Source organism: Lepisosteus platostomus, chromosome 13 (genome assembly GCF_059453375.1).
Source record: "Lepisosteus platostomus isolate fLepPlt1 chromosome 13, fLepPlt1.hap1, whole genome shotgun sequence".
Classification (NCBI taxonomy): Eukaryota; Metazoa; Chordata; class Actinopteri; order Semionotiformes; family Lepisosteidae; genus Lepisosteus; species Lepisosteus platostomus.
Window position 1 is genome coordinate 44,364,852 of NC_142623.1, and position 13,206 is coordinate 44,378,057.

General features: G+C 43.5%; 1 protein-coding gene across 3 annotated transcripts in view; it reads right to left on the minus strand.

Annotated features, from left to right (window-relative positions):
- LOC148650755 (protein phosphatase 3 catalytic subunit alpha-like) overlaps nt 1-13,206 on the minus strand; it is a 102,702-nt gene that overhangs the window by 51,791 nt on the left and 37,705 nt on the right. For all 3 annotated transcript variants that reach the window (XM_088604880.1, XM_088604879.1, XM_088604881.1), the window contains exon 2: nt 1,097-1,297. In XM_088604880.1, the coding sequence (XP_088461006.1) occupies nt 1,097-1,297 (201 nt within the window). The remainder of the gene's footprint in view (nt 1-1,096; nt 1,298-13,206) is intronic.

Genomic DNA, 13,206 nt, shown 5'->3' on the forward strand with positions numbered 1-13,206 from the left:
TCTGACACATTCCTGCCAACAACAATTTCAAAGGTTTCTTCATTACCTGCCAGCATACAGCAATGATATAGTCCTTAAGAAAGGTTGAGATTTTTTTACAGGAAAATTACACTAAACTTACAAGCAAGAGTAATGATCTTGAATCCAGCAATTATCCACTCTGATGTCACGCTGTGCAAACTTCAGTCTTGAATCACAATTAAATTGTATTACATTTGATTAAATTCTGACAGGTTGCGCTGTCTTCAGGTCAGTTTAATCATTTCACTCGGTCAGTTTTTTGGAAGGAATGAAAGAGACGCTCAGCAAAAAAAAAAACACTCACTTAACACTTTAAACATTCTGTTAATCAATGTTTTATGTAAAGTACAGTTCAAATCACCTTCAATAGTCAAAAGACTGAGATAGCAAACAGCCACTTAATTAATGTTATCTGTAAGTATTCCGGGCATCAGAAACAGAGCAATTCTTACAGCACATACCTCTGTGTGCTTGTTTAGTCCACACTTACAGTAATGGCTCTATACATTGATTCCCTGTATAAGCAGCTTATTAACAGGGAAATTGTCTCACAAACTGAAAGAGACAGATTGGACACATAGTACTCCTGAGTGGCTTGAGCTTCAGGTACAGTACGTATTTCTGAGACAGCAGCGTCTGCTTTGCGACCAGACGCTCCTCTCTCTCTCTCTGGCTGCTCCAGCTGCAGTGTTGCCTGTTGCATTCCCCCTTGTCCTCTGAGCTCAGGTCACTACCTTAGAGGATTTGCAATCCAAGCTACTGAGTTCCTGAATACCTTGAGCAACTCCCAAGGACTCAAACATGAAGAACGAGGAATTGGTACAAATTCAATACAGCACGAGATCAGTGACAAAGCAGAAAGGTCCAACTGGAGGGCAGCACATGGGAACACCCTCTATATTCCTTGTAGCACCCTTGCCAATATGACATTTCTATTTCAAAGGCATTTTCAGAGTTTTAAATGGGCTCAGCATGAATGCTACCTTGCTTATCATGCTAAAACCTTTCCTCCAAGGGCTTTGTTCATGTAGGGGTGTAATGCCACTGCTAAGCCCAGGGCAGAGGGTCCGTGTACCTGTGACTGGAGCCTCGATGTCCAACATGGTCTTCTCCTGGCGGAGGATGGAGGCCCCCTCGTTCACTATCCTCAAGGCCACCGCCTCCTCCACCCGCCCCTCCTTCGTGAGGTGAGCCTTCAGGAGGTCGACGCGCGGCTTCCCCTCACAGTCAAACACCTCCTTCATCGTCAGCCGGTGGCTTAAGGGGAAAGGGACAGCTGCAGGAAACAGAGGAGAAGCATGACGTAAACACGTGCCCGTTACAGCCCTGCCGAATCCAGCCCGTCTCCTGCTCCAATTCCCAAAGGACCAGTCCAGTCCCACCCCCCACAACCCTCATCCCAATTGGAATGAAGGCAGACGTCCAGGAAGAATGTCATATGATTGCGAAGCACAAACAGACAGTTTGCAGACTGTCCAAGACATTCTTGCTTGGCCGGGGGGGGGGATTACTAATACTTTGATCACAGTCTAGAATAGTCTGGGAGTCACCTTTCCAGCACTGTTTACGGTGGCTTCCGGTTGGAGACTGCAGTGCTGACAAAACCATGCGAGCCATGGTGAGCCCAAGCCTTCTCTCTTTCCCGATGCCGACAGTGCCGGCTTTGGTGCCACGCTGGCAGGAGATGATTGGACACAGCTGAGACAAACCCAGTCAGCCGTCTCTTTTTGTGGGTCTTCCAGCTCTCCGTATTAAGGCCTGGCCAGCGTGTTACTTTGGATGGGAATAAGCTCAATGTTCACATTCTAAATCATTGAGAGCTAAATTAGGATTCTACATCATGTTTGACAAAGTTTAGATCATAACATTATTAAAAATGTACTTGTGTTCAAGAATATGAATGTTGAACGCTATATTTTAAATAGTGGTAGAGAGTAGATGTATTTTAATGCTGATGTTATTACTATCATACTATAGTAAATGAACGATCAGCTATGTGAATCAAGGCAGAGTGATTCATATTTATCATTACTCTTGTTGTTTTACTATGCATGGTTTGTTGTACTAATAAAATGTTATTTTGTGAATCCGAGTGCAGACAATGTATTCCTTTTTGTTCTTTCTGATTGATTCCTTTATGATACCCATAAAAGCACTATTGTAATTTACTGTTGGAATTTCTAATATTTACAACAGATTGAAACCAATACGTATACAGTACATGCAATCTGTGAAGATGTGACACCAATGAGCACCGAACCTACACAGACACATGCTGACTGCGATGCTTGATTACTCTTCCTTATAGGACAACTCAACAATGCACAGAAGTCACATATGTGACCCTGTTACACTGTTGTGTTAATTAGAAATGAATAAAAGTGACCTTGGTGCAGTTCAGTGTTGGGCTTTCAATCTCCACAGGTTCATGGCTTTAGATACGTACTGTAGCCACGGTTTCTCATTTAAACCAGTAGACAGACTTCTGTAGGTAAAACCCTGCACTCCCCCGTAGAAAGAAAAACTACAGAGAAGTGTCTTAAGACAGTATATTTATTTTCTACTGATAATTAACTGCTGTTCTTGCATAATATCCTTGAAACACGCAATGCAAAGGTATTACAGAATATAAAACACATTTTGGCAGTATGACATATTAAATATTAATATTTAAACTGCTTTGGAAAAGATTTTTGTCTGCATTGATTATGGTTGAGTTTTTTCATCCAGGCAATCAGTTACAGAGGGAAAGGTCCTGTTTTGGTAGACAGGCTGCATCCTCAAACTGGCCCAGATTCACACCTTGTCTCAACCCAGACAAACATCTGGTTCTCGAACTGTGATGTCATTCCAGATGTTTCCTCTCATGTGGAGGACTTGTTCCGTCTTCCCAGTCGGGCTTCTGAGAGCCCTCCCTGCCTGGAGGGGAACCCGCCCCAGAGTGCGACAGCAGTGAGAGACCACACTGCTGGCATAGCCAAGGGCCAAACTCACGAGAGGAAGAAGAGTTCCCAGCCAGGCAAGAATTCGTAAGCGTTTCCAAAAAACTGAAATTGCTAATGTGTGACTGTAAAAGGCAGAGGTGATGGCCAGCAGTTTCGACTTGTCTGTCACAGTCTTGCCAGACAGTCGCCCCCTTTGCATGGCTGGGGCCAGGTTTTTGTTCAGTCTGTGCTCCAAATGGTTTCATCGGACTGATTCATTACATTACTGGTGCGAGCTCGGAGACTGTGGACTGCGGAAAGCCCTCTATATGACCCACCCGCAGACTGCGAATCCCCTTGAGCAGGGCTGCACGCGCTCTTTTTACAAGCTCGTCTGCCCTTCTTAGCGTCTTGTGGACAGCTGCTCAAACAGGTTTGGTTGGAAGAGTATTTGCAAACAACTCCTATGATGACACCCCATACAGACATAAAATCTCTTCTGCACATATGACCAAATAAATTAAGCACAACAAAAGAAGTTACCATTAAGTTCATGCAGACTCAGTTCTTCTAAACAGCAAATGGATAAAACAACAATTGTCCTCTGACTCAGCAGTGAGATCCCTTTAGCAGTTCTGCACTTAACAGGAACAAACTAACAGGTCCTTTAGTGTGTTTCATTTTCAGTAAAGTGGAGGGAGTAGTTTCTTACTCTCTTTATTGTAACAGCCCGACATAAGACTCAAGATATCACTGTTCCTTAATTGCTTCTAGCAAAATCAAAGATCCATTTCAGGTCCTGCCTGTTCTCCCCTGACAGTAATGGGTTCAGCACTCAGAGACCCAGTGAGGGATCAGGGCCCAACAGTACGGGCTGTATTGCTGCTTCTTGATCTGCCACCTCTTTTTGCAGGGCTGTCTAAGATTACTCACTTCTAAGTACGGCCTGTAAAGAGCCGTCACTTCGTTCTGTTTCTCCAAAGAACCGTTTTATTTTTCCTCGAGTGTAAAACGGCACTAAAGGAAATATTTTTGTTTGGAATGCATATGTGTGCTTCTCTCATTTGGCAAAATATGAGTAAATTACAATTTAGAACTAGAGCTGCAAGAGCAGCTTGAGGTGTAATAGCAGAGGTCCCTGGGCACAGTGTTCCTGGGGAGCCATACTGTATCCAGACAGGAAGGAGGCGCAGTCTAGGCGTCGAGAGCTGGAGCAGCAGCAGGCAGGACAGATCCAGTCACTCTAACTGCGTCGAATTGTCAGGAGTCTTGGATAGAGGGTAAATGCCCGGACACATACCACACCTCTCATGTCACGAGCAACTTGTTACATTTACACTGTTGTGCAAGCCTTAGACGGTACAGACATAATCAGCTGTTACTATATATGCTGTATATGTGTGTTATGAGCACCAACAACTGATTCCAGGCCTCCATTAGTGCTTTCTACTCTTGTAACAGCTTTGACTCTTATTAACTAACAAGCCTGTCCTTTAGCATGTTTAATTCACATTGAGCAGAATCTTCAAAAATGTAATCACAGCAAGTCAAGGTCAATCGATCAGACCTAATTGACTTACTGTCAGGTGTTCCAGCTCATTAACATCATTTGCTATGCACCAATAAAGCTATAGAAGGTGTCTTTTTGTGACTACACAAGGTGAATTTTTGACTACACAAACTAATCATTAGGTTAAAATTAAATTTTAATTTCAGTGGAAGATCATAAAGTTTAAAAGTACAAAACAAAGAGAAATGCCTAAGACGTTGCACAATGTATATTTGTGGAGTCACTGCTGAAAAGTTTTCTTGGTAGTTTTTTAACACCTATGGAAGAAAACGTTTCACAATGTGTTTTGCTCACATTTCAATAAGATTTGGCAGCTATTCTGCTTCTGTCTCCAGATCTCCACATTTCTGAGATCATCCCACTCTTGTAATTTCTGTACTACTACAGTCTAACTAAAGGACATCATTAATCTATTTATTGATATTGACATACTTGTTCCAAGTATCCCCTCCTCACCTAAGGCCTAAATCAGGTGATATTTAACACGGTCCTAAACTAGTCTTTAGCACTTTCCCTCACCTTATTGTCCGTGATTTCAAACTCATACAAGCGGAAGTCAAAAAACGTTTTTCTGTCATGGAAACAGAATCAGGGCAGCAGGCGCTGCAACATCACAGTGCTTCCAGGCGCCGAGGTGCTGTCTGCACGGAGTTTGCGTGTTCTCATGGGTTTCCTCCGGGTGCTCCAGTTTCCCTCCACCCTCCCTCCTGTCCAAAGACATGCTGGTGAGGACTGGCCCTGGTGTAAGTGTGTGTCCGTGTCTGTGTCTGCCCTGAGATGGACTGTCCAGGGTTACCCTGCCTTGTGCCTGTTACCTGCCCAGATAGACACCGGCTCCCCAGAGACCGTTAATTGGATAACGCTGTTAGAAAAGGGATGGAACCACGGATGAAACAGAATTACAAGGAAAGCGAAGGATTACAATTACAAGAAAAGCTTTTTTTGTGACTGACGCCTTGGCAACACTATCAGACTCCCTCTGCTCTTTTGAAATACACAGCAGACTTTGCTGAGGAAGCTGACAGCAGGGCACTGTGACACAACTGAACAGGTACTGTACGTGTGTGTGTGCCGTCCGCTTGCTCCGCTTGTTATACAGGTAAATTCGGCATTCTGGCCCCACAGGAGTGATAAACATTCCCCACTTCAAAGTGCACTTGGGTATAAATGAGAAACACTTCACAACAGTGCAGCAACCTTTCAAACATCAACGTTTTCTGCCACTATGGTGTGGCCTGTGGGCCTCCATGCTGGAAAGAAGAATATTTTCATGAGTGCTGACAGAAGATTGAGTATCTGCGATACCAGTTCCTGAGTACTTGAACTTCCATGCAGCATGTGCGATTTTACTTGTCACACAGTATGGCGAATCTCATTGCCGTTGTACATAAATCGCACAAACGAAGCCCATTATAACATTTCTAATCTTTTGAGTGTAGCATATTATTTGAGTGTATCAGGTAAGATTACATTTTCAAACAAAACTATAGGCATATAATGTGAGATCAGTGTTATATACTCACATTTCCTCTATTTTCAACATTGCTTTAGTCATTTAGTCAAATATTTCATTTTGTTTAGGGAGAATTGTTTTGCAATTTAAAATGTAAAAAAATGAAAACATAATGCTAACACACTGGGATGTGACGGTAATTATTTGATCCACAATGTGGATCAGCAGGAATCAGTGTGGATGACTGAAGCAGAGCCAATGGGAGTGGAGAAACGAGACCGGAAATCACGATTCGGCTCTTTCCCACTTGCAAGATCAGGAGGGTTGCCTGGCAACAGCTCACACTTCCAGCCTGAAATGGAGACAAGAGCCAAGGGATGTCTTACACTAAAGAGGAGGTTATTTAAACCTATTAATGCAGCTTAGACCTGATCAGGCAAATATTACATACCTTTCTGAGAAGGATTATAAAAGTTTAAATGGCCATCCTTATACAGTATATTTTGGATTGTGGCGATAGTCCCATGAAACCGAATTGTTAATCAATTTAGGCATCAGGTCTTTTTAAATCCTTAAGTGCTTCATAAATTTAAATGGAATAATCTACAGAAAATTCCATAATATTGTAGTCATGTTTGAATTCGATTACCTGATCATCCAAGCAAAACAAATGTTGTAAATTGTGAAGTGGCTCTCCAAGTGAATTTGCAGGCTTTCGCTTTTTATACGCGTGGAAGAAAAAAAAGTCCCTGTGAGGTGTTGTAGTACCCAGGACTGCTTCTCACACCAGCAGGTCAGCGTGAGAGAGGCTCACTGGAACTCCATTCCTCTGGTGCCTGAGTGGGCCTCAGAAAGAGAACAAGCAGTTTGATCTGTCCCAGACCCCCTGCACCCCAAAAAACAGAATTCCGAAAGTAACCCAAAACCTGCCCCAGGATTCTTAACAGGCCTCCTGGACAGAGGCTGTCTGGGAGAAATGGCTGGGATCTCTTTCAGGCTTGTTTGGCTTCGCCAATGACGGTACAGACTACGCTACGGGTCCTGTGCACGATTCCAGCGCTCTTTTAAACTCGTGTGCCATCTCTCTCCAACCAGGTATACTGTACCCCACAGTCTGGAAGTGTCATACAGAGTACTATTCAAAAAGGCACAGTCGAAATTTCAAACAGTGTCACAGTTAAAAGCAAACGCTGTGTTTGCGGTGGTATTATCAGCGGAGGAGTGCTGTGGACAACATCAGCCCTCCCTTGAGATTTATTCCGCTGAATCGCCCACTGTATTTCTCTAGCGACTGCTGTGCCGAGCAGCTTGCAGGCAGAGACTGTGGAGCACTACTGCTTCAGAACACAACATCCTGCACAACACACACTTGGGCTGCGTCCCGAAGGGTGTGGTGCTCCTTGGGCGTTTTATTATTCTGTTGACACTGGGCAATTCTTTTATTCATTTCCACCGATTTAAATTTTTTGAAAAAAAACTTGCTGTCTTTTATCACTGCCCACACATGCCATTCGCTTATTCCCTTCCACCCCCAGCAAGGTTTCATTTCAATTACATCAAGGTCCCTGCTCAGCTGTGACTCATCTTCTTCCTCCGTTTCCGCACTGAGACACAGGCGACTTCAGAGAACTAACCCCCAAACTGCCAGCACCAGCGCAGCATCAGGAATACTGATACAGTGGGTCTGGGGACTCACTGCAGCCCTCTGGAAAAACTCCATATGCTTTCCTATGAAGCCACGGATACATGCTGGAGAGAACGTGGGAAATGTCATGGTTCGTTTGATTCACAGGTCACTGTCCTTAAATACAGACCCACGGTGTTACACTGCTGGTTTGCAACAAGCCTGAGGATAGTGCTAGCACTGTGCATGTTGCATAATGAAAGATTAAGACATTAAAATGCAGACTGCTTTCAACACGCTACAAAAACAGCATTCAAGAGAGGAATGCATGCACGGTCCATGGAAGGCAAGAACACAAAGCACTGTGAAAAACGAAGGGAAGAAGGCTGAGCTATTTAAAAGCACCTGGCATCTTCTGAGTTATAGAGAACATTTAAAAATCTAAAAAAGGTTCAACTTTGTGAACTTCTAAAGATATTCTAGTTAAAATGGGAAAAACATATCAACATTTAAACATAAAAATGTAAATCAGAGCAACTGCTTGGAGTTTTTCTCTCCAAGAGCCTGAGCTGCCTTGTCTATTGAACTGGATGCTGTATTCACAGGGCATGCTCTGTCTTGGCAGGTCTTGCCCCAGATTCAATGGGAATGCTATACTGCCTGTTTAGGTGATGCAAAGATAAAGGGTGCTTTAAAGTTAGGTGGTCTATACACACACAACTGTAGGCTGACACAGCTCCCCACTTGAACTTCACAAAAGCTGTGACAGTGTGAAAATGAGCTCTGACACAAAGTATTGGAGGCTGTTCCCTAAGAACCCTTTTCCATGACCCATTTGCAGTACACACTGCGAATCACAGCACTGACGACACCGACATCACAGCTGTCCACTGGAGTTTATGAACCAGGACCTTAGCTCTCGCTATCTGGTGGACACTGGGGGTATTGCCGTCTTCCTGTAAAGTATATTGGATTTCCCAAGTCCTGAATTTGATGCATAATTCAAGTTCAAGTTTATTGTTATTATACTCATATAGAGGTGTATGGTATAACAAAATGCTATTTAGCTAGCTCTCAGAAGATAAGTAGTACAAAAAACAATACAATTGTATAAGAAAAGAAAGACAGACAACAGGCAGTGTGCAAAACAACAACAGATAACAGGTAATGTGCAAAACATCAGTTGTGCAAAAATCATACATCAACAGAATGAAATAATGGATAGAAAATGATCAGGAGTGAGCTTCTTGACATGTGAGGTAGAGGTAGATTTCAATGTATGTTTGAGTTTTTGGTAATAAAGAAGGCACTGTGAGGTTCAGATCATAGGTGAGAGAGGCTGGGAGTTTAATAGCTTGATTGTGCGGGGGTAAAAACTGTCTCTGAGTCTGGTAGTCCAGGCCCGGATGCTCCGATACCGTTTTCCAGATGGTAGAGGGTCATACAGTCTGTAGCTGGAGTGTGTGGGGTCTTTGATGATGCTTAGAGCTTTCCTCGAGCACTGTCTATCATAAATGTCCTGTATGGATGGGAGGGCAGCCCCAGTGATGGACTGGGCAGTTTTCACCACCCGCTGTAGGGCTTTGCGGTCAGCAATACTGCAGTTGCCATACCACATTGTGATGCAACCCGTCAGTGTGCTTTCTGTAGTGCATCTGTAAACGTTAGTGAGGATCTGGGGACATATCGTAGCCTTCTTCAACCGTCTTAAGAAGTACAGGCGCTGTTGTGTTTTCTTGATCAGACAGGTGGCATTGAGAGACCATGCGAGGTCCTCGTTGATATAGACGCCAAGGAATTTGAAGTTACTGACCCTTGATTGAGAAGAAAAGAGTAGTGGACTGGCTTTAGACAGAAACACCATACAGTATTTGCAATAATTAAAGTTAAGCGATAGATTGAAGTGTAAATGCACAAAGTTTTAACCTTTCTTGTCCTCAAATATTTTCTTGCAGTAACGGTCCATTAAGATATTATGTGGTTATGATATTAGGGAACTGGGGCTTAAAGGAATGTCCAACACTGACAGTTTAAAAGAACTGGACCTTGTTAGTCTTGAGCACAGGAGGAGATTACAAAGGCTTACGTTCCAAATAAACCTCAAAGGCACCAACATCGTCTGCACTGACAGTGGACATCCTCAGAATCACTGGTGCAACACAAGCCAGGGAACACAAGTGTGGAAGTGCGTTTAAATCTGAGAACAGGAGGCACTTCTTTACTCAAACGGCTGGGGGAGTAGAGAGCAAGCCACCTTGTCATACTGCTGAAGCCGACACCCTGTTTTCCATCAGGAAACAGGCCAGACGAGCAGCATGCCCACCTCTCATTCTTAAACTTTCTTAGGTTCTTATGAAACTCCAAATTCTGTTATGGCATCAATGGAAGATCTGCACATGGCCACAATCCGTAAGTGAAGTAGAATATAATGTTTAAGTTAGAAAAAGCACATCAGTACCAATTTGTTAATAAAGGTAAACAGATTTGTTGCGGTCTTTTCCCTTTTCTCTCTGAAATTCAATCGTCAAGCTCATAATGCTGAACACAACAAGACAATTCTGACAGAAAGCAGAAAATGCTTCCAAAGGGGCAAATCGTCATGATCTCTAAGCCAGCCAAACCTCTAAATAATAAATGTTCTGCTTCGGGGGGAAAGAAAAACTCATCTTCTAGCTTGAATCACCAGCTTGGGTTGACATGGAGTTCTCATTGTAAAACTCTGGAGTAAACACGCCCAATTAAACAGGAGGTGCTGTACCTGTATGCGATTGTCTCTTTCTCTCTCTGTGCATTTTTAATTGCTGCTATTTTGCCATTCCTTCAACTTCCCCCAGTTTCATTACTGGTTTTGCAATTTCCAGGCTTAGAAAGTCTTTTTACTGAAGTGTATCCGTATGTGAATAATGTGTTTCACATAGCAGCCCTTGAAACAAACATCTGATAAGGCATTATCTCAAAGACAATGAGACCCAGCATATCTCAAAGCAGCTCAAAGTGAGCTTTTTCAGAAGTATATTTCCAATCTAGAACATCTGAAAAAATGTTTCTGTATTGTATACAGGGCTTCACAGTGGTGTATCCGTCCGCCAGGGTCTTGCTCCCACACAAGGGTGGCCCGGCACTAACACAGTGCTGCTCCTGTGGGCCCAGGAGATCAGAACAGCATCAACCTTGCAGCTGCACCATGCAAGTGACTCCAAAGCCCGGTCTCTCTCTGCACCTGCAGGCTGTGGAGCAATGATCAAACGGAGATCGCGGACATGAACTTGTTCCCCCACTCGCTGGATTATGTGGACAACCTGCAAACAGGCTTGCAGGTGATTTCTCGTGTGTAAACCGGCCTATACTAATTACTACTTCGTTTCAAGAGCAGAATTAATCCATCAGATCATGTTGCACAATCAAGTACGCGCACGGTCTAGCTCGCCCCAGACATTCTGATTTCAACGGGATTACTTGGCATTACTCGTATCTGACCGAATTCCAGCTGTGTTCCATTTCCCCTTTTGTGTAGTGAAACATTTAAAACGTGCTGTGTTCGTACAGGGAACAACCCAGATAAATGCGTTTAAAAAGAAGGTCAGAAATAAACAGAAAAATACTGCAGCACTCTCGGGTTCACGCAGGTATGCGCCCTCGCCTCTGCCACCTCAGGTCGGCCCCCCACCGCCGGGGACTCGAACCCGGGCCTCCGGCATCACTCAACAGGGACCCAGCCACTTGAGCCAAAGGGAAATCGCCCGTCAGCCTGGCGGCTGCGGTCCCTGCTATTCACAGGGAAGGGCGGTGACGTCACCGCGCTGGTAAGCCGGCTCTCACAACCCGCAGTGGTGGCCGCATGCGTTACAATACAAAGGCAGGAAACAGTTTCCTTATGGAGAAAGTTTCTCAGCAGACTGACACACGTCTGCTGTTTTAACGTCTCTTGCAGCAAGACGATGTGTTCTGATTATGAAGGTGAACACACTGTTGAGGGCTTCAGACTGTATGTGCGCTAATAAGCTTCGTTAGTAAGCAGTGAATATTTATCTACAGTATAATGATGTTTTGAGAGAGGAAAGAGGGACCAAGAAATGTAGTCAAGAAATGAAAAGGATGAAGTCCTGTTAGCCTAATTAGTCTGAAAGCACCTGATATACTAGTTTCTTTACAGTAACATTTCAACCCTTTTTTTCATATTTCAAAAATGGCGATTACCTTTGCCGTTTGCAGTGTGAGGTGACCAAACAAACCCGATTTAAAGCCAAAACTAATGGAATTGAACTTTGCTCAGTCCTGAACATGTAGAGGGAGTTTGGTGTATTATCATGAGTCAAAAACACATGCAGCTGTACTGAGGTTTGGAGTTGCCTGAACGAAAGCGATTGAGGTGAGAAACACAGGGGAGTGCGGGACTGGGAGGCTTGAAAAGCAAAGAAACGCAGTAAGTACCTCCGACACATGTCTTGTTAATGTACGGTCCTGAATCAGTACATTCAAGCTGTACTCAAGTAATCAAGCTGCTGTCTGTCTGACATGAGTGAAACCCGTCCTTCCGTCCTCTTGCAGTCCTTGATGTGAACAATGCGCCTGCATAGCTGGCGTTTCCACCTAGACAAGTGCCAGCAAGACGAGGGCAGCCTCAGGATCACACCCTTGTCTCCCGGAGTCAGGGCGGCCATGTTGAGCACGGTTGCCATGGAGACCTGATAAAAGGGTAATGCTATGCTGAAAAGACGTTGTCGTAGTGGTTTCTCTTTTCAGTGAGGAAATAACCTGCACTCGTTCCCTTGCTGCTAACGCACGCTGACACAGCGCCCTGCTCGGGCCCCTTCAATGATTATCCTCTATGTAGGTTTAAAAATTTTAGGATGTAAATGCTAAAAAGCAAACATTTTGGGTAGCAACAGCACTGTTTCTGTAGACGTAGCACAGTGGAGTAAGCAGGGGCCAATACAGGCTCAGTTTCACAAGCAAAGAGTCTTTTCAAGCATTGCTAACACTCCTGTAAGCTCTTTTCAATAAACACGTTTATATTTCATTTTTACAATTAAATAGTAACATTTGTAGAGTGAAATATAACATCTCTATATTTCTAGGACCATGCAGGAATTATCTCATTAAGCTTTACGCAAAGGTAACTCGTACTAACTCTAAATTAAATAAAATAATGAACATTTTAAGCCAGCGTTGTTATAATAAGGGAATTATCCGATTACAGAACAAATACAAATGAAAGTGTTCTTCTTTGATGTGACGTTTCAAATATTGTGCTCAGAATTATAGTAATTTTCAAAATTCCTCCAAGACCGATGAATTAAAAAACAATTTTCTCATGCATCACTGTCCGTGTCCTAACCCCCCACCTGGTGAGGATGAAGGGTAATCAGTAGCTCTCGCATTCTTCATCATCAAGGGTGAAAACATGTGTTGCACTGAAGTGTTTCACTATGCACATACAATATCAGGACAACTCAAGGGTGTGTCAGATGCCAGAACAGACAGTTTGACAGGTTTCTGTTGTTTTAACTTGTGTCAATAACGCTCTCATAACATTTTGTAGAATATTACACACTGTTCTAGATATAAAGGCTCATAGACAGCATAAGTCACAGAATTAAAGGAACACGTTGAC